Consider the following 27918-nt stretch of genomic DNA (forward strand, 5'->3'; position numbering starts at 1 on the left):
TCTTAAGAAATGATTGACTGTGGCAAGTTAAAACCAATTATGGCATGTCTTGCTATGTATAGACTGATTGACAGACTGGCTTAGCTCTATATTAGATATGTCAAAGCATGAAGTTCAAGATATTGCTTTGGAAATCGATACCTTTCAAAGGATAATATGGATAATTTAAGTCCTTGATTGACAAAACAGCAGTTTTTTCCAAACTGGATCCCCCTGTTCACTAAGCATGATCTTTAATCCTGGGATTTTGAAAGAGAGATTTGCATTCCAGCTGTTTTCAAGCACTTTTCTCCAGTGAGATAATGGTTTTTGTTCATGGCCCCAGTTTACAGAGAACTGATTCTGTGCATAACAGATTATAATGTTTTTTTTTTTATCCATATAGCCTATTTATGATCTTTGAATATTGCTTTATTCTAATGTTGTGCTTTTCAGAAAATTTATGATAAGTAATAAAGGTAAGATACAACCAAAGAGTGCAACAAAATATATCATCATCCATTGAGAGATAGATATTTCTTTTTATTGAATACCTCGATATCGATATTGTGATAATATTGTATGGTTGACTATTGGTTCTTTCACAATTTTTGATAGATGATTATTAGTAATGTGGATTTGATGACTAAGCAGGTAGAAGCAAATAATAGAACAGCTGGAACAGTGGTTTTCAAAATGAGGTCTGGGGACCCCCAGGGGTCCTTCAGGGTCTTCCAGGGGGTCCTGTTAAAATGAATGGTTTTTCACTTCAGCCTGGTTTAAATGGTTATGAAACATCTCTGAACAGACATTTATTTATGTTTGTATTTATTTTGCTGTATGCCCGTTTTAGGTAGGTTTTTGTGCAAATTTGCTTATGTTAACTTATGTTATGGTATTTTTTTTTTTTTTTTTTTTTTTTTTTTTTTTTGCTAATTTGCAAATAGCCTTTTTTCCATCATGTCTTTGAATGAAATCCAATCACTTTGTGCAGGTGTCAAAGGGTTAAATTGACACCTGGGCCACTGCACAAATATATGTATGAGTGATTATTTGAACATCATGTTTCAATCTCAACACGTTGAATTTATTTGACAAGCATAAGTGTGTGACACCCAGACAGATCCACAAAGAACACAAACCAAAATATCTCTCAGAGTCCCGGGGGCGATATCACTTCAAGTGGGGGGTCCCGGGCGGCTTGATGAGACTCAAGTCAGGGGTCCCGAGCACGAATAAGCTTGAAAACCTCAGAGCTAGAGCAGGCCATCAAGTTCTGAAAATTTCATTGCTTTACTGTAATACAGCCTTTAAAATCATCGCCTTTAAAATCCCAGATAGTATACTAGTCCTATATTGGATTTTTTTTAATGGCATGAGATGACTGTAATCCACACACTAAACCCCATGCAGACCACCACAGAGCCTGATTGTCAGTTCATGACACTGAGCAGGAAGGGACAGAGTTGCAGAGTTGCAGCAGCAGCCAAGACCCATGAGGAAGAGGAGGAGGAGGAGGAGGGAGAGAGGGAGGGAGCGGACCTGGACCCAAATGCATTTCATTTTGAGAGGGGAAAAAAATAAAAAGAAAAGTTGGACCGTGCTGAGTGTGCTGCTGTCTTCTTTCCTCCCAGTTCTGTGTATTGACAGAGCCTGTCACCAGCCCCATTGACATGCAAATTACACAGAGAGGGAGGCGGCGGTAGGAGAGAGAGAGAGAGAGAGAGAGAGAGAGAGAGAGAGAGAGAGAGAGAGAGAGAGAGAGAGAGAGAGAGACCAGAGGAGCGACTGTCTCTCCCCTCTTCACTTTGTTGTTTCCTCTCTTGAACACTGCGGGGCTTCATGGGACCCAAACCGGACCAAACTCCGTCCTCCGCCTGAGTCTGTGCTTGTGGATGTTTTTCTTCGAGGTTTGTATTTTTTTCTTGCCTGCTTTGCTCACACACTTCTGGGTCACACGGCTGCTTTGGTTACTGCGCAGCGGAGGCGGCGAGCTCCGTAACACACAGCGCATGTTTGCGGACCAAAGCTGGGGCTTCTGCCGAGTTACAGCGCGTCTCTCTGCCCTCTCACATGGGAATAAATCGCTGTAATGCTCCTATAATATGACCACAGGCTCCTAACAGTGTCTCTGTGGTAATCAAGTGTGAGTTTGAAGTGATTTTTTTTTTATTATTATTATTTTTAAATCGCATCTTTGGTGTGTTTTAATCACCAAACCTGTGCTGAAAGTTAGTTCAGTAACCAGGCTGATGTGCTTATTAGTTAGTTTGTAGTTTATAGTTACTTTACAGTATTTTTAGTGTTAATTTTATCATTAAAACTTCCTCACTGATAGCTGAAGTTGTCTCTGGTCTTCCAAATTAAAAGCCACTGTGATATTCCTACTAATAGGCTGGCAGCCTATTCCCATAGGGACTTATACAGTGTGACTGGAGTATAGTTAATAAGTGACCCTATAGTACTTTGTGGTGTTTTACTATCTTTGATCTCTCTAATGGAAAATCCCATAGACTAATGTTCTTGTAATATTCATGTAGTGTGTCTGTGGTGCTAATAGTGGGTTTACAAGTGATTTATTTGTCTATATTGGTGGCTATCATCTCCCTGTTGGAGAATTTCTTGATTACTATAGATTGGCTGTACTGCTAGTGAGGTTATAGTATTGTACTGTACTGTAGTATGGTAAAGTCACTAGGATTTCCAGGGTGTGAAGCTCAATACTGACCTCATATTCAGCTTATCATGATAATATTTCAATAATATTCTCAGTATTGCAATCTGACTTAGAGTTTGCTGTGGTATTAATATAATCTTGTGAAATTTTATTATAGGCTCACTATGCAAACGTGTTGATCTCTAGTCTCAGAAGAGTTTAGTATAACCATGTAAGTGAGAGATTTTGTCACTTAAGTCTGGAAAAAAAAAAAAAAAAAAAACATGGCACAATTAGCGGAATTCTAAGGAAAAATGCTAATTAAAATCCAGTGCAAAAATGACCTTACATCTGATGCAAATTAGGCTGCAGCCAGTGAAAAAAAATCTTAAGGAAATGGGAAATGAAGCAGGCCTAAGTGAAAATCCTCTCAGCAGCATGCAGCTTAGCCTCAGGCTTAACCTAAATATTTAAGACGACAAGGGTTCAAATTGAGGCTATTTAGCTCTGGCAAATCTGGTGAGAAAGTGGGAACGTATTAATAGAAGTACAGTATAGGCTGGTCAGTAATGTGTGATAATGATAATACCTTTCCACAACAGCATGACAGCCACACAGTGGAACTTGTGTTGGGCATTAACTCCTAGCTTTGATAAATTGCATTCATTTGACTATTATTTGTTTGCAAGGCAGTGTAGGGTGCACACGGGGTTTTGATGGTTGAGTTTCCAAACTGAGGTCCAGAGGCCCTCATGGGGTCCACATGGCAAAATGAAGATTAAATTTCACAGTTTTTCTTCAGTCATTAGAGGATATCCCAGTGAGAAAGTGTACAAAAATGACCTTGTTGGTCAGAGGTTTCACTTTCTCCTCTGCCGTCTCTTCTCTCACAGTGCAGACAGACAACAAAACACTTCTCAGATTGAAGTTCCTGTTCAAACCAGGCCTTTTGGTCCAAAGTGGCTCTGACCTCTGACATGGAAAAGCTTGGGATCCCCAGGGCGTGTAATCCATTAATGGATCACTGATTACCTGCTTAAAACTGTAATCAGTAATGGTGCATTTTAGTACTTAGACTCTAGTGCTTGATTGGTTACTTTTTATTACTTTGCCTCCAAAAGCTAGAATTAGCAGCAGCCCCACAAAAAGATGTTAAAATGACATGTTACTCCATTTTAGTGGCAGTAATTTGAATATTGTTATCATTTAAATAGGCTAAGGATGCACCAGTGTCAGTGCTGTAATTGGTGTCAGTACTTGGCAAAATTGAGTATTCCTATACACAAGACTAAAATCCAAAACCGAAATTCATCAGTAACATGTCAGAGATAAAAGCAATCCATCTTGATTTTCTCCATTTTGACAAACAAGAAGCCTTTATTTCTCAAAAATAAGAAATAGTAGGGTTTTATATGAATTATTTTGTTTCAGTGGCCCCAAACTAATGTTGTAAGCTGCATTGTCTAGTTACAGTAATGGATCAGATCAATACTCTGTATTTGTGACTACTTGAAGCTTTGTACTTGCTATGAGCGCTGAAAAAGTGACATTGTTGATTCCCTATAATAGACAAATAGGTGTAAAATTTGTGGTGTTAATCTCACAGTTAGATACAATCAGCATCATTCAAATAAGTTCAATATCCAACAAGTAGAAGAAATCACTTATTTTTCCCTCTAAACAGCCTGTGATCTTAAAACTGTGTGTTTCCCATTAACTTTGATGGATTCATTGAGTGACTTTTCATAAAAACATGGTTGTTTTTCTGTCTTATTTTTCCCTGTTGCTTCAAAAATATGGTGAATCTGACAAATTTCAGCATTGATTCACTGTACCCTGATGCCTCTAATGTTGTTTATTGGTTGATTTAGCATCAGATTCCTCTCTGGGAAATGATTTTTTTCCCCCCTAATTTCTAATCTTAGCACATGTAATCTACTCCCCAAATGTGGAGTCTGTGCTCTGTGTGAGGCTGATCCCTGCAGTTGGAGTATAAACGCTAAGCTCGCCTCGTCTGTCCGTCTGCTCGGGTCCCCGGGGAGCTGATTAGCAGAGCGCTGTGCTGCCGAGGTCAGAGTTCACCAGGTGTATAATGGGCACATAATGAGCCATAATAGGCTCCGGGGCAGCAGGGGCCCATTTTAAAGGCTCCGGAAACAAGACACTGTACCAAAACTGGTTATTAGATTTGTCTGTCAGATGGTGAGATGGTGTGTGCTATTATGAGCGCTGGTAGTCAGGTGCAGGTCCAGATGCTGATGATAGCTAATTCCCAGGATGCTTTGTGAATGAAAACCAGCGCTGTTAAAGCTGTCACATTTGTCATTATGGCGCCGTGTGACACTGCAGTACGTGTTAAATCTGTGATATTAATGCTCTGATGAATTTTCAAGGGACGGTATCACTTTGGAATCAGATCTGCACATTTACATTTTAAAAGTAGCCTCAGGAGGCAATATAATTGGACAAATCCAAGGATTAGCGCACTATTTGTCATAGCATTGCTGCCTAGTGAGGCATTGGAAGCGCAAGTGAATAGCTCGGTGGCACAAGAAAAGGAGCTTACTTTAGTCTTTTGCCTTGCGGGGGCTCTAAAACTTCTTTATTGGTGGCTTGAAACAATGAACTCTTGTGGCTGTGCACGGCCCCTCGCTCTTTCACCGAGACTGCATCTGCTGTCATTAAGTTTTCTCAGCGCCAAGGATTAAAGAAGTGGGAAAAATATTGGTGTTTGGTCGTTTCTTTCAGGGCCGATGTGAAAGGAGACAAAGGGGTGGTGCAGTAGGGATGGAGTGTGGTGTGTATGTGTGTGTGTGTGTGTGTGTGTGAGGGTGGGGGAGCAGGATGCTCTGCCCCTCAGCTGACACTCTCGGGTTAGTCCTCTCCAGCTGGAGACTGTGAAGCAAAGACCCCTCCCTCTTGCTCTAATTTTAGTGTGTATGTGCTGTGTACTTTTGCACGTGTGTCTATGCTCATATGAGTGACTGTACTTGCATTGCGCTTGTGTGTGGGAGCCGAGCAGAGAAAGACACAACTAAGAATCTCTGTGTGTTTGTCCCACATGCATACTCTGGATGTGTCGAGGAGATGTGTGAGATTGTGCACTTTAATAACCACATGTGGTATTCTGCTGCTCCCAAAAGGTTGTGTATGTACGACTGGCTGACTGTGAATGTGTGCTTAACACAGCCCACGGGTGGTGAGACTCATTGTGAAGACACCATTAAAGGGGTAGGCCTTGCCTTGAGGAACACAAGGGGCTTTTTCCCGCTCAGTGGTCCGGCACAATGAAGCAGGACAGCGCAGATGATTATGATTGCGGGATTGGCAAGGGTCTTCAAACTCATTTAGCATTTAGGAGGGTCTCCGCTCTTGCTGCACACCTGGATCCTCTAAATTATGCTGCATTACACTGCAAAAAAATAGCCATCTGAGCAAGTCACTGTTTTGCAATGAGATTTAAACTATTAATGTAGGGGGGAAAATACTAATCTGGTGATAAACCTAACCATGTTCTCATAAGTTTAAAGAAATTTCTTCAGACAAGTGTCACACCCTTGAGATATCCGAATAGTATTCCTCTAGTATCAAGATGTAAGGCATCACTCCATCCATTTTCAACCTGGATCCTATTCTTCAGTATTTTCGATCATAGCTATCAAAATCTCATGAGTCAACTGACAAGAATTTAGTCAGAATTGTTCAATATGAAGGAAAATGTGATGTGAAATCTGGTGTGAAATCAAGGGTCCAAGTTTTGCCCGTTAATGTTAATGTATTTTTTGCAGCGTAAGGGGAGAAAGTAGGTTTTTTGGACCATTCCAGCACCTCAATTTTTCATAAGTTTCGTCTTTGTTCTGAAATTTCTGTATTCAGATTGTGTCCGATTGACTCAAAAATAGTCATCTGAAGAAAGAGAGTGCATAACACAGAGAGAGAGAGAGGGAGTGGAGATGAAATGGAAAATGGAAAGATTTAGGACACTCACACAGAAGTGCCTTAGCAGAGGGACCCAGAAAAAAAATAGCCTGATAATAAGTTGTCTCTTGCAGTTGTGTCTCGGTTCTCTCTCTATTTTTTTTTTTTTTTTTATCCTTGTATTGCAAGCGATAAGATGTTCTCATTGTGCACGAGGAATACCTAAACACTGTTGTCCTCCAGGCGCCTGATATCATCAAGCCACACCATGAGACTCTGAGCCACGATGTGCTCAGTCAACATGCGGCTATTTCCCCTGAATATGTAATCCCATACGCACAGAGAAGACTAAACAGGAGACGGCACGGGCAAAGTGACAAAAAATACTTTAGCCAACAGGATGATGTTGTAGACTAGAGTACGCTAACTTTGGAGAATTCGGCCTGTTGATTATCTTACCCAGACAGGTTGTTTTTTTTCTCTGATGTGCATGCTGTTGCTGAGTGCTTATGCTCTCAGGGCCCTATAATCTCTCTGTAATGTTATACCATTTCATATGTTACTTACTGAACACGTGCTGCCAGATTATGCATTTCTATTAATATGCCAGATGACAGTAGGGACATTCTTCTATTTTTAAATTGGCATAAAGTAGGATTGTGGCTGCCGCTGATGTTAAGTGTTTTATATATATGGGCCTAATGTTGCTCGTGCCAACAACAGTGCCAACTTTGTTAATGTTTTGTCATGTTTTTTTTATTTAAATGTAAAAACCTTATTTGAGTAAGAGAGAACATCTGCAGCAACTTGACCACAAACACCATCTTTTATTTCTCATTAGCCCATTTACTGAGCACATTCTGACACATTATGCATTATAATTTGGAAATTACCATTCTTTTTATGGTGTGGGAACACAGGATTGAGGGAACATGGGGTGGTGTTCAGTTACATGGAGGGAACACAGGGCCTGGGAACATAAGGTGAACCACATCATGCATTAGGCAACTCCCCCTAGAAGTAAAAAATGAGAGCTTGTAGCAACTCCAAAGGTTGGATATATTTTAATGAAAGATGAAATGAAAATACATCAATGGAGCTGCTTTCAATGGAATAAGATGTCTGTTCCCTCAAGCCCGGTGGTGTAGTGGTGGGGAAATACAGGCGTACAGAGTGTATACACCTCTTTATTTGGCAGTTTACAGTATAACCCGCCTGAAATAACTTGTCTTGGAAGTGAGCAAAGGTGGCCAGATAACTACAGTTTTTTTGTGCTGCTGATTCATAGTGGGCCTCAGAAATGATGAAGACGGACATTTTCTTAATCAATACCAACTTAAAAAATCAATTTCTATACTAGACTAAAGTTTTGTTTAATATTTCTTCAGCCCCATTGGAATCTTTCTGATTAGAGATTCCAGCCAAACTGTTTCCATGGACGCCAAATACAGTGATCTGAGAGGACGTGTGTTTGCATGCCCCGAAGCATTGAATCAGAACAGAACTTTTTTGACATGTGCAAATTGGTCCTGCCTGCTGGGAAGCGTCTAATTTGCTAGAAATGTAAATATAATGTAGACTGAGTTATGTTGGCCTGTAAAAATGAAGAACGGCTGTTGCCATTTTGACTTTTACCCTTGGAGCAAGCAGCCGTCAAGACTTTTTCCAGCGGGTTTTGATTTGATCGTTGAATCGATGGACTCCCGGAAACTCCTCACGTCACCTGATGTTCCCCCCATGTGGGGCAGCCATGTGCAGAAAGAGTTTATTTATTCCACCCAGAAAGAAACGATCAGATTAAGTGTTTTCATGGTTATTAGAGGCTAATATTTTCCAATTGAACAGGTTATCAATGGATTACACCAAAAATGAAAATTCCCACTGATCAGGCCAGATTGAAGTGGTTACATGAGGCGTTTTTTGTTATTCTGATTGGGCTGTTATTCTGATTATTAGTGGAATATTAGGGTCCATGTGAACGCAGCTGTTGCCGGGACGGACCTGCAGGCTGGTCTTTCACACAGCCTGCAGGAGATTTTCAAGTGAGCGTGTGCCACCTGTGAGAGGGATTGTACAGCATATTGGATCTCTTGGAGCGGCGGCTCGGCCTCGACGTGGAGGCGCTGCCAGTCAGACGGATGTGCTTTGTGAGGCATTCCTTCACCGATGAACAGCAGAGTCCTGATATCTTCATCTTGACAGGAGCACATTGGTGGTGCATTCAGGCAGTTTTTCTTTTATTGTCAATTTTATATTTAAATCGTCCTATTTCTTGTACATTCAAATATCTATTATGATTCATACGCACGGTTAGGCCATACTGAGAGGAATTATGCTGTTACTCACATCTTCAGCGTGACCCCTGTCCTGCCTTTTTAGACGGCTGTCACATCTGTTTCGTCCATCTTCTGGACCGCAGAAAATTTTCATTATCAGCATTCACCCTCCGGATTAGCCACCAGGATTTGTCAGCCTCCTGTACTTTTGCCCAAAATACACAAATGCTGGGTGGGCGTTTTTTTGAAAACAACCGATAAAACGACACAGAAAACATTTGCATCACATCTTTTCCGGTGCATTTCCTGGTACATTTATGCGGACAGTTTTTCCGACAGTAAATGGATCCCCTCTGCTTCAGCCTGATTGTCTCAGAGATTCTCCCCGTTGCAGCGATGCAGCCAGATAGCCAGCACTGAAACAGATCTTGGGATTAGTGAGTGGGTCAAAGTATTGTTTTAATCTGGTTTTGGCTCTCGGTCCCTGACGGAACTGGTATAGGGAAAGACAGATGGCTGAATTTGAGTGAAATCCAGGGTGGGAGGGAGGGAGGGACGCGGGGGGGAGGAGGAGGAGGAGGGGCGGGCAATCCCCCTCTGTTCTGACGGCCCGTGTCACACATCATCCAGTCACGTCACTGATCCAACGCCGGAGCAACAGGGGAAGAGCCCTCCTGCGGGGAATACTGCCACATTGTTAGGCGAGGTCGAGTCAAAGCTGCTGTTTATAGCTCCTCTCTGTTAGCGTGTCCCTCTGGGGTCAGATTCAGGAGCTCTGTTTTTTTTTTTTTTTTGTAAATTTGATTAGAGAAAACAACACTGCACGCACAGCAGCAACTCTTTTCAGCCAGAGCGATAACTCTGTGGTGCGGCTGGATTTTGTGCAAGAGGAGAAAAATCTGATTTTCAATTCTTTGTTATCGAGCTCCGATCCTGTCACTGCTCGGGTAATTGGTCTACAGTTTCTTCTGAACTACAGAAACATCATGATAAGAACTTCAAAGACTTCAAAAAATCTTCAGAAAAGTTCAAATCTGTCCCAGAAAAAAAAGTTAAAAATAAGATCTTTTGTCACTGTGTTAATAAAGCTACACATTTATCTGTGTGTAATAAGATGTATTGATTTCCACAGTCAGAAATCAGTTAAACATCTGTCTAATATTGGCAGCAATGTTAGATAGTCTGCTAATGAAAGTGTGACATTAAAATGCATCAAATCATAAAGAAGTACGGTAAAGTTGTGATAAATAATGATGAAGGCAATACTCAGCAGAATAATTATGACTGTCTTCGCAGCTTTGATTTTGTAATCCAGCGTACAACATCAGTATAATTAAGTTTTCAGAAAATGGGTCATTGTTAGTTGAAGCTATACACTGATCTTAAAGGAGAAATCCACCCATTAATACAATCTGTGATGCTCAGTGCCTTTCAGCTGGCTGATTAAAGCATCGTAAGTGATTTTATGGTTACGTGTACCCACTTCCTTTTACCTGTCTTGTCCTCCATATTCAAATTAGAGTATTTTTTGATATATTTTTGTTTTTATTTTAACTTGTATTTAACTTTGTCTTGCATCAAAGTGGAGAGAGTAATAGTGCAAGCATTATTTTATTTAAGGAGAAAGAGAGAGTTTTGTCCCTCAGTCAAATCACTGCATTGCCTTCTGCTCTGCTAAAGATGAAATCTCTCCCTGTTTGCTTGTTGAAAACTGGTGCAACATGGCCTGCCTATGAACCAGCTTGGTCTTTAATTCTGACGGACTGACATCAAAAGTTTACGTTTACCACTGACGTTTGATAATTGATCATTTTTTTGTCCTCTCAATGCGACGTCACATAGTTTAGGTTTAACCAGTCGTCTGTGGGGATAACGAAACCGCCCCACGATACAACAAAACTGACACAGAAATGCCACGTGTAGGCTGGATTTTTCCTTTTAACACGGCCGGGTTCTGATGTAATGCATTGCCCTGCATCTAAAGCTTCATATATAAGAGATGAGAGCTCCTGTAAAGTTGCAGCTGGACCAGAGGAAGTTGCAGCGCTGCGTGTTAAAAGCCCCACAGTGCCACGGTGCCGTATAGTGAGACGGTCTCCCTTTGTGGGGTTGTGGGAGCTCACACAAACAGAGGGGAAAGCATGACCCACATAACAGGGAAAGTACAGCAGGCAGCACTGTAGCTCAGGGCGCTCAAGTTAATTTTAGTGCATCCACGTCCTGCCTCATTGCACAGAGGTAATATTGTAGATTTGGGTTTTCAGAGTCTCCATACTGCGTGTTTGTCTCAGGTGGAGGCGAGGGTTGCAGCACAAGCTGTTAGACGAGGCTTGATGTGCAGACTGTGACCTCTTGCTGTTTTCGCTGGCTTCGCATGCACGCAATCTGCGCTGCCAGGTGTCTCAAAACATTTAATGACCTCCTTGGGGGGCAATTTTTCCATTTCTGTAAATAAGAACTATTTCAAAGCTGGCTTTTGAAGTGTGCGCGGCGCTTTATTTTTCATTAGTAAGGGGGAAACCTATGATGCAATTTAAGATGCACAGTCTTGTTTCTGAAAGGGAGAGACGTTACACATTTTAAAATGTAAATGAAGGCTTACCACTGAGCTCTGTGCATAGTATTTCTTATCGAGTGTTGAATTTTGAAATGTGTGTCATGCACCATGCATACATAGTGACCTCCCCATCAGATCAGGAAACTTTTTGTACCCAAAAGTCCCCCAGCTACTTCCATATTTTCTATTTTAACCGCTGAGTGGCTTTTTAAAAATAGGATAATCACTGGTTACATGTCAAAGTGGGAGATAGAAGAGACAAGCTTTGACAGAATTAATTTCCCAGCCTTCCCTCTGTTTTACAGCTAATCATTTTTGGGATTAGACTGGCAAACTAACCGTGACCAGCCAGAACTTTTTTTTTTTTTTTTTCTGGAGGGGAGTAACTAATGGAAATTGTATGAAAAAGGCAATCAAGTCGACACAGCGTTCCACTCCTGACATGCAGGACAAAAAGGCCCTCGCTCAACTTTCTTGCGCTACTTTTTGGGGGGTCGGCAAATGGGGTCCCGTCACTTCCCTCTTCTTCAGATGTGACATTCTCACGCCCGCAAAAAAAAAAAACTTTTCATTAATTCTTTGCCGGCTGAATTCCTTGAAAGGCCTCTGTGGCACACACTGACGGACGGGCACTAGCAGCTAAATTCCTGGCATGCCTCAGATATCAAATGTTGTGTTGTCTTAAACGATGTGCAGTTGTCCTCTCACTTTATCATTCATGTCGACAGGCTTGACAGCAACCAATTGGCTTTGACCTCGGCGCTTCATTGTGAAAGTGTAAACGGATCACAGCGGGTGTCATCGACTTTGCCCCTGCCTGGGATACGTCTGCATCTCACCCTAAAGAATCTTTTAAATGGAGTAATTCAGCGCTATCTTGGTGTTGTGGTGGTTTTGCTCAGCTGTCATGCGGGCTGTGTGAAAATCCCCTCTGCTGAACCTTCACGTCACCAGAGAAGAGTGTGTGCTCGTGTGTTTGTGTAAGACGTAATCATACATGTTAGCAAAGATTTAGTAAACTAAAAATAGGAATCATGCATCAGTAATAACAGCGTTCACCACTGCAGAAACTACCTCTGAGGTGCACGCCTTATCTAAAGACATAGATGCAACAGACAGGAGTTTTAATTACATAAACATTTCTTGGAAGCAGAAATTATCTCGTTTGTAGGGTTAAATGGGTGAAGCCGAACAAGCGCAAGTATAGCTGAAGCCCAGTGGAAAAGCTGATGTGTAAGAGAGAAGCTAACCAACATTATGAAGCCTGCTGACTGAAAAAAAAAAAAAAAAAGCACTCCAGCCATTGTATTTCCTCCCACGTTAACGGCTGATTTGCACACAAATATTTGGGCCTCCCAGGGCGAGCATGCAGTGGTAGGGGTCCAGTCTCTCTCATTGTGTGCATGTTTTCTTTAGACAAGAGCACAAATCAGGACAGATGTGGGCACAACTTGAGATCTTGAGATAACAAACTGGAAGAACCCAAAAACTAAATTGCGTGCACATTTTAGGGTTTCTTGATTTCTCGATTTGTGCTCAGTCAATCAATGACTGTATATAATAGGGGTGTGACGCTTCAACGGTTTGGTTTGTATTTTTTTCATTCAGAGATTTCATAAGAATGTATGACATCCACAAATATTCTTTTCAAAAGTGGCCGACGCTCTGCTGACCCAATAACTGCAGAGCTCCAAACCTCCTCTGGCATCAACATCAGCACAGAAACGGAGCGCCGGGAGCTTCACGCGAGCCTCACATCACCGAGCATAACAGCGAGCATCGGATGGAGCGGTTTAAAGCACGCAGCCGCTGGACTCTGGAGCCGTGGAAACGTGTTCTGTGGAGCAACCAATCAGGCTTCTCTATGTGGCGGTCTGATGGACGAGTCTGGGTTTGGGGAACGCCAGGAGAACGTTCCCTGCCTGACCGCATTGTGTCGACTGTGCAGTTTGCTGGAGGAGGGGTCACGCTGTGGGCTGGTGTTTCTGGGCTCGGCCTCGGCCCCTCAGCTCCACTGAAGGGAAATCAGAACGCTACAGCTCACCGAGACATTTTGGACAATTCTCTGCTTCCAGCTTTGTCAGACCAGTTTGGGGAAGGAAGGTCCTTTCCTGTCCCAGCATGACTGAGCCCCAGTGCACAGAGCAGCTCGATAAAGGCGTGGCCAGCTGAGTTTGGTGTGGATGAGCCCTGACCTCAACCCCATCCAGCACCTTTGGGATCAACCAGAACAGAGATTGTGAGTCCAACATCAGTGTCTGACCTCACAAATGCTCCTCTGGATGAACGGGCAGAAACTCCCACAGACACACTCCAAAATCCTGTAGAAAGCCTCCCAGAAGAGAAGAAGCTGTTCTAGCTGCAAAGGAGGGACCAATTCCATATTAATGCCTATGGATTTAGAATGGGATGATCATAGAAGCTCCTGTAGGTGTAACGTGGAGGCATCCCAATACTTTTGTCCATATAGTGTGTGTGTATGGGTTTCTGTGGCCGACCTTTCAACCTCTAACTAGGAATAATAGCCTGTAGCTATTTTGGTTAACCAGAATAGGTCTTGGAAAACCTGCACACTAAGTTTGCAAGTTAGCTAACTCTGGGTCTTTGGCTCCCACCGAGGGTTTATTCTGCCAGTGAGGTTTGTTAAGCCACCAGCAGAGCAGCTTTGCCCCAGAGAAATGTTTGCCTACAGTAATTAAAATGCCAGTCTGCTTGGATGTAAGCGGAGGAGGGTCAGGGCAGGTATTTCATCGGGGTTATGCAGTGGGCACCTCCCATCACAGATGTTTTTTTTTTTTTTTTCTGAATGAAGCCCATCACACTTGAGCAGACAAGATAAAACACGTCGCTCTCACAGCGATCGCTTTGACCCGAGTGTCAGGGAGCTTTGGTGTGTTTGTGCTCCGGTGTCACTGAACCTTTGACGCCATAAAGCAGTGACTGAACGAATGAATGAGATTCAGTGCATGAGCTTGTACGCAGACAGTATGTGTGACGTGACATTACGATGGAGGTGATATAATTGGCTTTTGTGTGCTTTAAAATATAGTTAGCGCCCGTGCAGAGAAGCTCAGCTGTTAGAGGGAAGGGTTTGTGGGCAATTATACCGTTCCAATTATCAAGTGGGCTTCTCCCGTTACAAATATTTCTTCGGGTTTTCGGCTGCACGACACCCCAGGCAGGCTCCACAGCGAGACGTAGCGCCGGGAACACTGAATAAATCATTTTATGTAGGTCTTCTCATCCAATACGCATGATGATAAAATATTCTCAACACTGCCATGGGAACCAAGCTTAGGCAGACAGCCAAAACAAACAGCAAAACAGATAACCGGCCTGTCTGTCTTTGCTAATATCACTATAATGCTGGTATTTTTTCAGGTTTAAATAAGAAATGATGTTTTTGAAATATCTGGAAAAACAGTTTCACATTGGGAAATAGTAATAGCACATGGTACAGGCTGTAATGCTCTTTTTTATGCATTGCCCTCACCCACAATCAAGATGGTGCAGCAGGTAATGTAATAAAAAGAGCTAATGTGATTTGAAAAAAACAAGGCAAAGGAATAAAGACCAGCAAGTGGTCAGATACATTCCTGTGAGGTCAGACCGGCCTGACCAGCGTGTCGACCCCGGGCTGACCCGCCTACAGGGGAGGTGAAGAAAAGACATGAGGACCTGGGCTTTGATGAGCCAACCCTTCATCCTGTTCCTTCCTTTTGTAAAAACTCTCCGCGACACCTGGGCCTCCTTGAGTTTTTATTTTTTTTGAGTGCAGTCCAGGTTTGGATTTGGCCGAATAAAGGACCTACACAGAGAAATAGTGAACTCCTGTTGTAAACGGGTGATGCATTCATTTATTGTTTACAGTGGAGAACGGTGCAACAGCAGGATATTGTTTCTCCTCACTTTTTCATATTTAGTATTTTTTAACAGTGTAATGACCTTTACAAATAACATTTTATTAGTACTTTCTAATCAAAATACACAATTATGCCCAAGTAAAATATCCTCTATCTTTTATTGGCACATCCTTGTAAATATGGCTGTACTTTTCTGATAAATGATAGAATCTGACAAATATCAAGACAGAATTTTGATAAAGTTAATCCCAACAGATGTAGTTTTAACACAGTTAAAAGTTTTGGAAAAATGCAAAAGATCTGTGACAAATTACATGATATCACCTTTTATTTTTAACAGTTGTTTTGACAGTGTAGCTCTAATCACGATGAGGCACGCTGTCTGTCTTTCCTGTCTCACCCCCCCCTGCTCAGAAAAGACAACACTGCCAGGTAGGAAATGACACGGCCATGAAACGGTGCGTCTGCAACGAGAGGCGAGTTGTTTTTCAGCGTTCAGCTTGTTAATAAGTAGTCCCCGAGGCCTCCTCCCCTAAGCCATGTGAAAAGTAAGGGCTTGGCATTTCTTGTTTTTGAACCGAGTCCTGAGTTCCTGAAGGGTTGCACAAAAGCCCCGTTGCCTAGCTGCGTGTGAGGAGCCTTAACTGCCAGGCTTTGTGTGTGCGGGGTCTGTGTGTGTGTGTGTGTGTCTCCCACTGAACGGGACTCTTCTGCAGATTCAACAGGAATGCAGCCGGGGGAGAGAATTCCCCCCCCCTCCTTGCTTAATCTTATTCAATTTTCAGCTGGCAGGAGGGAGTCATTCAAATGTTACCATAGTGCATTAGCAGCCTTTTCAGCTCAAGTGAAATGACCTCTCCAAAAAGTGCATGGACAAGAAGCCTGTGCTGTTTCTCTCTCTCTCTCTCTGGCATTCTTCACTTTGTGTGGTCTCATTTTTAATTGCTGGGAAATACAAGGGAGCTTGTCGATTGCAAATCTCTAGTTTTTCCTGTACTTTGACTTTTGTATTGGTCTTCTGCAGATTGCATGAATGCAAAAACCTGCTGTCCTTGTCCAGAGTGACCAGAGAAATGTTCTCATTTTGTCACCTTTTATCATTTTCAGTAGCTATGTTTAGCTTTGTTTAGCACAGTGCAAACTTAGAGTACTTTTCCAACCAAAATAATGTTATTAACAACATATTTTATGGCAATAGTGTGTTAATATGAAACTATTTTTGTGGTGGAGACTAACACAAATGGATGCATCCTTGGTGTAGACATGGCAGAGATAGAATAGATGCCAATATTTGGATTGAAAAGAGTGTTATGGCTGTTTTATCCTCACATCCAGTGATAATACAATAGTATCATGTACAATAGTACAATATGTCCATGGTTAATTTGTAACTTATTTCAAACTCAAGTTGAAAGGTTAATCCATTTCTCTGTCTGGGTATTCGTGATGCAGGCCTGTGGCACTGTAAATCTGTCCTATTGATATCATCTGTCCTATATTATCTCCTCCTCTCTCTTCCTCTCTCTTTGGTCTGTATTTTCAGAAATGATACACACAGTCATTAGAGTCTCTGTCAGTGCAGATTAGACTCCAGGGATGATACTGGACTTGGCTCTTCCTCTTCATGTTGGAGCTGAGCAGTGATTGTTCAGCTGAAAACGCTGCTTTCACATCCTGTCTTTGTCTCAGGTTGCCAGGTGCCAAATTTCGCGTTTGTAACGTCCCTGTGCAAGAGAACGAGCGCATTGACAGTGTGCTAATCCTTTTCACGGGTCACGCTGCTTATACAGTATTAGCGTCACTTGCCATGTAAATTTCCTCATTTGATAGTGCGGAGGGGAGTTGACAGTGAAGAGGTTAAGTTACGGCCTTCAGTAATGGTCGAGAAATGAGGTGATCCAGCCGCCCCGAGGCTCAGAGGCTGGATCAGATGGCCCCAGGATTAGAGGCACCTGCGGGGATCTCCTCAATAATCTGAGCCTGGCATTATACACCAACATTAATCCAGTTAATTGGGGCCAACTATTGGATGTGCAAGAGACTGTGAGAACCATGATTAAAGCTACACTGGCAGAGGGAGAGAGAGGGAGCTTGCTTCCCCCTGCTGTTAGCTGTGATACGAGGCCCCGTGGCCCCGTAAGCCTCTGCTGAGAGGAGAACGGAGCCTCGCCTCTAGCTGGCTTTCAACCACCAGCAGAACATCTGAAAATATCTTCGCAGTTGCCTATTTCTGCTGCCTCCCAGGATCCGGTGAACCCCCCCCCCCCCCCCCCCCCCTTTACGTCACCAAATTTATGCAGAAAGCACTAAGCTGCTCCCTGTGCGGCCACGTGGGGAATTATGCAGGTATGTGAAATAAATCTCCGATGAAACAGATGTTTTGAAGTCGTATCAACAGACCTTTGATCTGTAGCTGCTGGATAGGCCTGGTTGTCTCTGTCTGCGTTCAGCTCTTCAAAGAACCAAGACACTGTGTGTATGTTGATAGGGGAGTCAAAAAGCTTAACCCCAAACTCACCAATTTTGAAGAGAGACTGCCTTTGTTCTGCGCTGCACTGTTAATTTGCCGCTGTGGTGCCATGTTTTGCTTGTGTGGAGCTTAGTGTGCAGGATTATCCTCGACGTAGCTCAGATTTACACAGCCAATAAACACTTCATGGATCATAAAGTGTAATTTTGTAGTTGCCTACGCTACTGTACGTAGTTTACAAAAAAAAAAAAAAAGAGGAACTCCTATATAGGCCTACAGCACAAACAACATGTAATAGAGCCTCTTTAATCAGATAGTAACTCATGTCAAGACATGCTCAGAGCGTCTGTTTTCACTCATAAATCATAAACCGCCCACCTTATGGCTCTGATACTCACAAGAAAAAAAAATTATGAGAAAGAAGCCCACTAAGACTCAAAATATGTATGATATGCCACAGTTAAACCTCTCCACCTGCCTGGTTATTGTCATCTGTTGCACTCCATATTTGAAAGTTAAAGGGAAAGAGAGAGTTTTTAAGGTACTTCAGCTTTTTTTTTTTTTTTAAGATAGTTACCAGAGGAGAGTGAAATACAGGAGATAAAGGCATGAATTGAAAACCTTATGGAAAATAGAAAGTAATACATTAAGTCTACAAATTGCACTTAAACCTGACGGTCCTTAAGAGTGAAAATACTGACTTTTTCATGTAAGACAAGTGAACACTGCTCCAACCTGGTTCTCTACAGAGTTTAAGCAATACATACATTTACTGAAATTCACCCACTGGCCAACTTATCCATTAATTGGTTAATTGATGAGGACACAAACGCCTAAATCATGCAGTTGTCCCTGGTAGATCGCTGGCTTCATTGCTCCATGCAAAAACTACTGCGCAGCAATGGCTAAAATCACAGATGAGGTGTCCAACAGGCCGTTATTAAAGTGCTTTCTCCAAACTTGATCCATTATTGGAGCAACAGTGCCAGGCTGCCATGGCTGTTTTTTGTTTGGTTTCTCAAGTCTTAGTGTAAAAGGAAAAATGTCAGATAATGCATTTTCCAGATGACAAGTTTGATGAATGTCTAATTTACAGGTGCATTTTGGATTTTGTTGATTAGCAGCACCCTTTGGTGGCTTGTCAGGCTGGCTGTTTTGTAAAGTAATGTCAAGTTATATCAAACCACTCTATTATGACTGACTGAAGCAGATGGCACACCATTAAGATTCTGGGCATAATCTCTGACTCTGGTGATTGACGTTGCAGCTTGATAAAGCGCCTTGATTTTGTTGCATCAGATCCCAGGCCTGCAGTCCAACACAGAAACATCAAATGACACGCCACAAAAGTCTCGTCCGGTGGATTTGGGCCTTTACACTCCGTGCACTTGGCTGGTTGTAATATCGCTTATCTGGGAAATGAAGCTTGCACCGCTGTTGGACACATTCTGAGTCACTTTAAATGGGAGTGTCATGTCAGCTAAATGCCAAGAATGTGAAGCGAAACAGAGACCACACAGTCCAGCAGACACCCGATATCTGCATAAAGTCTTTTCATGCAGACATGGACGAGATGCAGTTGATCCTTGCATTGAACATGGCTGCTGGACGGTGAAAAGATGAGCAAAAGGATTATGTTGATTATAAATTGTGAGTTGTTTGGCTCAGGTGCAGGGTTATTTATTTATTTATTCATTTATTTATTTATTCATTATGAAGATTGCTTTGTAAAGAGAATGCCAGCAATGATTTATGATACAAAAAACAGTGTTAGATATTAGATACCTGTGGGAAACAGCGTGTGTAATTGGTGAGGAATGTGTTCCGCTGAACTCCTTGAGACTGGAGTGTGTGACACCTTGACGTCCGCTGATGGATTTTAACGCTGATAAGAAATCAGGTGAGACACTTGTGCTGTGGCAGCCTGTTTTCCTGTGAGTCACTCCACCTGCCCTGTGGTTAAAGCAGCTCTCACTCATCCAACCGCAGAAGTGTGTCTGCTGTACCTGGTGGTTATAACTAGGCCTGGGAGGTATTCGTGTTTGGCTGTCAGCAAAACGGCACACTCCCTTGTAGGGCACGGTGTCAATCTCCGACTAAAATTTTGGCCCCTGCTGGCTCTCGGTGCAGATTATTTCTAAGCGGCGTGATCCCGGTTGGACGGGACATGGATTTAGCGTGCTGGACAGTCGTGATGCTGATGCAATTGCTATTGAGATGTCAATCGACACTGCCCGTTCCCTCCTGCTTTCCTGTTTGCCAGGCTACTAAGGGCAGAGCACGTGCCGGCTTGTTATCATTCCATGTGTTTCCTGTTCTCTTTCCCAGCAGCTGAGAGGATGAAGGGGAGGAATCCTGGCAGCTAACAGGGTTTGCAGCACCAGAAGAAGCAGAAGCAGCAGCAGCAGCAGCAGCAGCAGCAGCAGCAGCAGCAGCAGTGGCAGCCCCTCTCGCTCCTGCCTGGCCCGTCTGTCCACATCATGAGTTAGTGGACCTCGGATCCCCCCCCCAAAGCCGCCGCCGCCTCCTCTTCATCTGGAGCCTCGTGTCTGGAGACGGCAGCATCACTCGCCCTGCTTCATGAGCCAGCAGGATGCGGCTGCGGTCCTCGCACTCTCCGAGCGCCTCCTCATAGCGTCGCACAAGGGCCAAGCCGACCATGTGGTCCAGCTCATCAACAAGGGCGCCAAAGTAGCCGTCACCAAGGTGAGTGAGGCCATCAGACTTTGTGTTTGCTCTGTATTTTTATTGTGTTATCTTCCTGCCGTGTACTTAAATGATTTTTATCACTGCCCATATCTTGATAATCATACCTCAAACTACATTCAACTAATTTTCCTCTGAAAGTCAGCATTCCCACTAGTCATGGAATTTCAAAAAGTCAAGGAATTTAATAAATTCTCACGTCATGTTAAAAAGATAAAGTCTAATGCCTTTATGTTGCTGTATGTTCACTTACCCTAAAGAATAAAACCAAATGATAAACTTTAGGAGGACTCATGGATCTGAAGTGTGTTTAAAATTTTGCTCAAGGTAAAAAAAAAAAAGTCATGTTACATTTTAGTAAATTGTAGAAATTCAACATTTTAGTCATGGAAAGTTACGAAAGAGTCAGCGAATTCTACATTTCAGCACAGGCGTATTTTGGCAATCTGTGCAGCGCTGTTTTGAAAATCTGGAAGCCGGAAATGTTGCTTGGCGATTCAGTCCACCCGAGTTCACACCGCGAGCAACAACGCTGATCATCTCGCTGTATCCTGATCGGTGGTGGTTAGTGCAGGAAAACCTCTGTTACATCTCTAAAGGCCTCTGCAGTCCATTCAAACGAGCAACTCCTTTTTACTGCCTTTCTACATGTTGCATCATTTTGATAACCAGCCTGCAAGCACTAATTAGGTGGCATTAATCAGACAGAGGCAGAAAAGTGTACCACAGTTAATAAATAACTTTGTGTTCACTTTGTGTTATGTTCTGAGCCATTCCTCCCAGCTTAATTTCTCAGAGTCCTGCAGCCAAATAAACGTTGTTAGAGAACTGGTAAGCTTTGAATGGCAGTAATCAAAATCTCATCTATTTTGCACTTGCCAGGCAGAACTATTGTTCAGAAACAAGTTCATGTTGGTGAGGGAACAAGGACGCATGGGAATCTAATTTGCTGTTGACAGCCGCTGACCATGAAAAGCTGAAATGCTTGCTGACAAGAGTGTTGATCATCCACACACACACACACACACACACAATGTAGTTTCCCTGTTTGCTGAGCTCTGTAGGAAATGAACAGGCGTCTGCAGACTTGTTGATGGTGTCGCTCACAGTGTGAATGCAGGGTCAGGACCAACAGGTTGGCCCAATTTGGCTCACAGGCTTTCTCTTTGCCTGCAGTTACTGTATGTTCTCTCTCTTTTTTTTTTTTTTTTTTTCTCGTCCCTGTTGGTGTCGTTTTACTCCCATTGTGTGAGTGAACTGCGTGACTCATGGATGTGGTCCGGGGAAAAAACAACAAGGACAGTTCGCTTTTACTTTGCGGTTTGTTTGGGATGGCAGTGGCAGTGACCACCCTCGTCACCGCAGCGTCACGGGGTCTGATCCCCACGACGGCCTCCATGTGCTGCTGAAATGCTGTCGAGTACGACGCCGAACCTGCTCGGAGACTGTAAATGAATCCAGACAGGAAAAGTCAGAGAGAAAACAGCATCAAAGCGTGCGCAGAGCCGGAGCCGCATACGAACACAACCCCTCAGCACGTTTCAAAACCCGGATCAAGAGAAACTGTCGGCTAATCACTGCCGCTGAATTCAGGCCTGTAATGTTCTTGAACGAGACGCTGAAACTCCGCCGCTTCGGGCGTTCTCCGTGCTCTGATCCTTTTGCTGAGATTTATGTACTATATATTTCTGTCTCGGGGAAATATGTGAAGAAATACCCTCCTAATTGCACCGTGCGTGATATGCAAAATGAAGAGATCTAACTTGGAAAAAAAGATAAGACTGAATAATTGCTCTTTTCAAGGTGCATCAAGTATTTTTTAATCATAGTTTGTCTTGTGGGGGTTAATTAATACAAAAGATTCTAAGAGCCATGCCAAGTCATTTAAAAAGAGATGGCTGTTGTTGTTTTTTTTCCAACATAACTTTGTAATGTATATAATGCCACAGTCAGTGTCAATCAGTCCTGACAAAAGTAGCTCCGGTCACATACATAAATAAAAAAAAAAATACTGCATGCCTCAAGGAGAAATTAAGCTCCAGATTCTGTAGCCACTTCGTTATTTAGATAAAATTATTATATGAAAACATCAGTTTCAAAGACCCAGATTCTTTATTTTGCCTCTCAACTGCCAGCAGAGGGAAGTAAAGCCGCCATACACAGGCAATATTTTTTTTTTTTGGACAAATTTAGGACAACACTGACAAATTAGAAATGGATGAACTGGGAGGTACTGCTGCCATTGCTGTCCTGATGGTTCCTCTTTTTCTACTGAAAAGGAAATAATTTAATACATTTTTTGTCTCAAAGACCAGCTGAAATCACCAGTATTCCAAGTTCTTTAATAGTTGTAGGTATTATTATAGTTCATACTGGATGAATAGATTAATTACCTAGTTGTTAACAGGTTATTAAAAATAAATTAATGTATATGTTTGTTTTACAGTAAAAAGCGTTAGAAAAAAGAACATGGTCAGTGGCTATTAAGAGGAAAAAGGCGCGGATGCTGTCACTGGCTGCTCAGTCTGCCGTTGTTGTTTGAAGTTTTTGAGGTAGACTGGCGTAGGTCACCTGACCAGGTTTCTTGTCTCTGATTGGCTGAAGTTGAACCGCTGTCAGCAAAACTCGCTGTCCGATTTAGTTCGGCTTGATTTCGGCGGGAAAATTTTACTGTGTATTATGCAACATGTAACAAAAAGAGAGAATGCATCATCATTATCTGTGTGCTGAAGATTGATTGATTGATTGATTGATTGATTGATTGGTTGATTGATTGATTGATTGATTGAAACCTTTATTTATTCTCGGAAGACAGTTGAGGTTTCCCTCTTTTACAATGCCGCCGAGATACACTTTAAAATACATCAACAACAAACAGGATATACCTCATACATTATAATGACAGGAAATACACATAATAAATAGAAGAAAGGGAAATACACATAATACACGTTAATAAATAAAGTTGTAAAACTGGCTTATGCAAAATTAGAAATGTGCCTGGACTTCAATTAAAACAGTTACAATTAGAAACACAGCGGCTAGTGATAATAGAGTTAAATTCTGCATAAGTGGGTAGACTTTCCAGTTTTAAAAAGCTTTGGAGAGCATTCCAGGATTTTGGCCCATCATAAGAAAAGGCAGTCTTCCCCAGTTCTGAGCTAGCCCGGGGGACTCTAAGAAACATTAAGTCATTGGAACGGGTCAGGTGAGGCCCTGTTTTCCATTCCAATAAGGATGTGATGTAGAGAGGTTGCTTACCAATTAAGGCTTTAAAAATAAACTGAAACCAATGTTTGTCGCGCCTTTCGTTAAGCGACGGCCAACCGACTGCATCATAAAGAATGCAGTGGTGGGTATCATATTTTGCACCAGTAATAAATCTAAGAGCAGAGTGGTAGACTGTATTTAAGGGTGTAGTAAACCTTTTCTTTCTCTAAGAGTGAGTGGATTGTTTAGGGGCGTAGGGTCACTTGAATATGGTTTGTCAGTGATATCAGTGATATCAGTGATAATGAATAGGAGGGTCGGCTCACTTGAACCCAAACTCTGTGTTTGTCAAGGCAGCAGTGTGTGTGTGTGTGTGTGTGTGTGTGGGAGCTGGTTTGGTAACCTGTGACTTTTGAGAGGTTGGGCAAACTCACAGAACAAGACAGTTGTCGCTTCTTGCTGTTGCAAATACATCGCTGGGTTTAGGCTCGTGTGCATGATTGGCGATATGGAGAAAATGAAATTCCACTGGTAATATCCTTTAAAGAACTTTACATTGGTAGCTTATGGGGCCCCTCTACAGACGCCTCATAGGTGCACATCACCCCTCTGAGCTGGGGGTCACTCAGGGTGACAGCCCCTGTCCTGCTCTCTCCCAGCCGGTTCTACATGAGCGCTCGGCCCAAACGGCACAAAGGGGAGTTACATCACATCCTGTGTGTTGGAGAATGACCTTTCAACCTCCGTGTGTTTATGGGAGATGTGAGAGCTTATGAAAAGAGCTAAACCATGGCCACAAGGGACTCTGCGGTTGACTCTGACTGCCAGTGTGTGTGTGTGTGTGTGTGTGTGTGTGTGTGTGTGTGGCTCTTGGACACAGAGCACTGTCACTGCAGTCCATTTGGCCGAGCCGCAGCTCAGCTGTTATACCGTTAAACATCTGCGTGCACATGCCAACTTCTGTTCGAGGTTACACGGCACTTATAAATATAAAGCGATATGTTTCATATTAGACACCGGGTCAGTTCACGCTTAATTGAATCAATTCAAAAGTTACATTCACCCTCAGCCAAATCACAAAAGGCTGGACACAACATTTTCATGCCGTAAAGCTTCACTTAGATTTTTATGGAAAACGTGCTACCTAATTTAATTATATTGCTACTACATGCAGTTTAGTGGTCTAAAATAAGAATTAGGGCATTTACAGTTAAGTGTGATCAGTTTAGTCACAGTTTTAATCACCGAAATTTTAAGAAACGGTGGTAAAAGTGGCTGATTTTATTACTTGTTATTGTTTGGTCTGTGGATATGATTCCTGTTTATTTGTGTTTTTGTTTCCATATCTTAAGGATTTTGTAGGAAAAGAAAAAAATAAGTACATTTTTATGAGAAAGTGTCAAGACAGCACTGTAATGGGGCAAATACCACACACACACACACACACACACATGTGATCCAACATATGATCACGACACTGTAGCTGTGTGTGTGTGTGTGTGTTCAGTCCTGTACTACAGTAGCTACAGTGGCTGCGTGTCAACAGCCTGTTTGTGCTCCTGTGTGAAAGGACTTGCTTGACTGCCAATGAACCCGAGGTAAACGAGGCAGAATGTAGGTCAAGTCCACAGATTTGCGCGGCGTTGACGGTGTTTTTACAGCCTGCAATCAAAGGCATCGGCGTTTTTTTGCTCGAACTGTGGTGAACTCACTTTCTCTGACGCAATAACAAGGGAACTTTTATGCCACGAGCTGTATGGAGCTGGGAACTTATTGGGAAGTTCCCAGCTCCATACAGCAACACAGTCAGGTATCTGAAATGCTTAAGAGGCCAAATGCTGACTGCTGTTAACGGGTGAACTGTTCATTTGTTACTCAGTGCTGCGTGTAATGTTTTCCATGCTTTCTGCGCCGGAATTACAACCTGATTTTCCTCCGGGACAATATCCATATGGTATCATCCTAAACAGCTATAACAACATTACATCTGCTGCCGCTCATTGTGATGATTTTGTCTCTGGCTGTGTTTAGATGGTTTTTTGGCTGCGTGCCTCCGCGAGAGCTTAATCCAGGATCAAGGGGACAGAGTTTCAGATGAAAAATTCCTCCTCTTCTTCTTCAGAGGAGGAATGAGCAGATAGTTTTTTTTTTTTTTTTTTTTTTTTCAGGCTAATATGAGCTGGAAGGTGTTGAGTGGAGTGAGGCTGATGGGAGGAAAAACAAAGTCAAGAGGATATAAGAAGGTTAGAGGTGGGTCGTAGGGGGAGATAACGCTGGCAATGAAGATGTGGAAGGAGGAAGAGGAGGAGGAGGAGGGAGGGAATTGAAAAGAGAGGCAGGAGGTGGTGGCTTAAAGGCAAAACAAGAGATGAAAGATCCATTTATACATTGGATAATGATTAAAGAAGCAATACGAGAGATGTTTTTCAACAATAAGTTAACCGATATGTTGAGATTTCAGGCTTTCGCACATTTTATTCTTATTTTCAGATGTACAGGTGATTGATTCAGAAATGTAGATGTAGTAGTAAGCCTTGTCCTCAAGTCAAAAAAACACAAGTGCACTATTATTCCAGTGTTATTAATTGTGATATATTCTCTTCATCAGACATTTCTTTTGGATCTCTGCTCTAATTTAACTCTTTCAGGGAGTTTTAAACAGCTGTTTCAGACAAATCATCTTAATCTTAATGCAGCCTGTTTGCAGAGTGATGCTCACTGATGGGAATCAAAGATCTCAAATAAACAACCAGGAATGATTATTTACTGTCTGACAGCTGAACAGATAGATAGATAGATAGATAGATAGATATACTTTATTGATCCCAACCAGGGAAATTCTGGTGTTCCAGCGGCAACAGTAGAAACATATAATAAAGTTAAATAAAATAGAATAAAGGCTTAATATTTACAATAAAGACTATAAAGACTAAAAACTAAAAATATACAATAAGGGCTAGCCTAAGAAAAAGACATATGAGATGTGAAATATACAGATGGCAATGAATATGAAAGGAAATACACAGATGGAATTGAAGTATATAACAGGAACAGGAAAATAGACAGATAATAGACAAAAAAAAGACAGGTATTAAACATGCGTATGGATGACCTTTTTTCTGCAATTTTCCATCCTAGAAATAAGCGCTTCAGAATGATATTTTTGTTGCTACCGGCCGTGATGCTCCTTAATTAATTATGGTGTCTTCTGGAGAAATCCTAAATCTCCACTCAAGTTTTTAATCCGTTAACTCCCTGGTCAAACACCCCCTTCACTCGCCTGCAAACTGTGAATACGGCCCTGCGATTGGACAAACATCTCTCCAGTCAACACGTGTCAACTTGGAGTAATTGCCACTGGAATAATTAATAATTCTAATTCACACTTGGAAAATGTGTTTTGTAAGTTTTCCCACTCTCAGCATGGAGGCCGCTGCTGCCCGCTGTTTACCTGAGCCGGCCTGGTGGCGCCCGTCCAAGCCTGGCCCTGTGTAACTCAATCCCAGGACCGCATGAATGCCGAGCAGAGCAGGGCCGCACCCAGGGAAGACCAAGCACCCCCCCCCCCTTCTTCACTAAGATAATACTTACGGTGTAATACGGCTTGTGCTGCTGTGTGGGAATACACACCCGATCTGTAATTAAACTGCATTTACACAGCATAATTACAGATTAACAGAGATTGTTTGGGTTACCGGGCGAGAACCTCTGCGTTTGAAGTCGTAATTACGGTATCGGCGCTGACATCCTGATTTGCCGTCCTCCTTTATTGAGCTCAGCGGAGTTCATTATCTTGAGAATAATGTTCAGGATGTCGGGATGTATTGACAGCGCTTTAACTTCATCCTCTGAAGGATTATTTTGAATTCTCGTTGCTCTCTGGAAGACAACGACAAAAAAAAAAAAAAAAAAAAAAAAAAAAAAAAGCACACTCCCAGAGGAAATATTCCACTGTTTACGTTGCTTATCTCATTTCCCAGTAAAACACAAGAGCATCCTCGCGTGCTTTCCGTCGCCGCAGGGCATAAGACCCTGGCGAAGTCAAGTGACCCGCGGCCTGAATCATGTGCCGCTTTGAGGCCAGGAGGATGCCGAGTTGATCCTCTGAAACATGAACAGCTGTGGAGGTTGCGCGCCATTCTGTTAAATCATAGATTAAGCGTTTGTTTGTTTACGGCGGACTCATTATTGAGATGGGGCTGCACGGCCGGGGCCAGATTGCACTCGGTCTCGCCACGAGCCATGACAACGGTGACCCGTGGAGCGGCGATATCCGACTCGTT

At 42.6% G+C, this 27918-nt stretch overlaps 1 protein-coding gene across 3 annotated transcripts in view; it reads left to right on the top strand.

Moving 5' to 3' along the window:
* Positions 1–1769: 1769 nt before the first annotated feature.
* Positions 1770–27918, top strand: part of ankrd6b (ankyrin repeat domain 6b) — a 46697-nt gene continuing 20548 nt past the window's right edge. For 2 of the 3 annotated variants that reach the window (XM_030047393.1, XM_030047395.1), the window contains exons 1-2: positions 1770–1889; positions 20051–20425. In XM_030047393.1, the coding sequence (XP_029903253.1) occupies positions 20300–20425 (126 nt within the window). In that variant the 5' untranslated portion in view covers positions 1770–1889; positions 20051–20299. Of the gene's footprint in view, positions 1890–20047; positions 20426–27918 lie in introns of all 3 variants that reach the window. The other variant, XM_030047394.1, reaches the window with a different exon arrangement.

The sequence above is a fragment of the Myripristis murdjan genome, chromosome 24 (genome assembly GCF_902150065.1).
Source record: "Myripristis murdjan chromosome 24, fMyrMur1.1, whole genome shotgun sequence".
NCBI classification, from domain to species: Eukaryota; Metazoa; Chordata; class Actinopteri; order Holocentriformes; family Holocentridae; genus Myripristis; species Myripristis murdjan.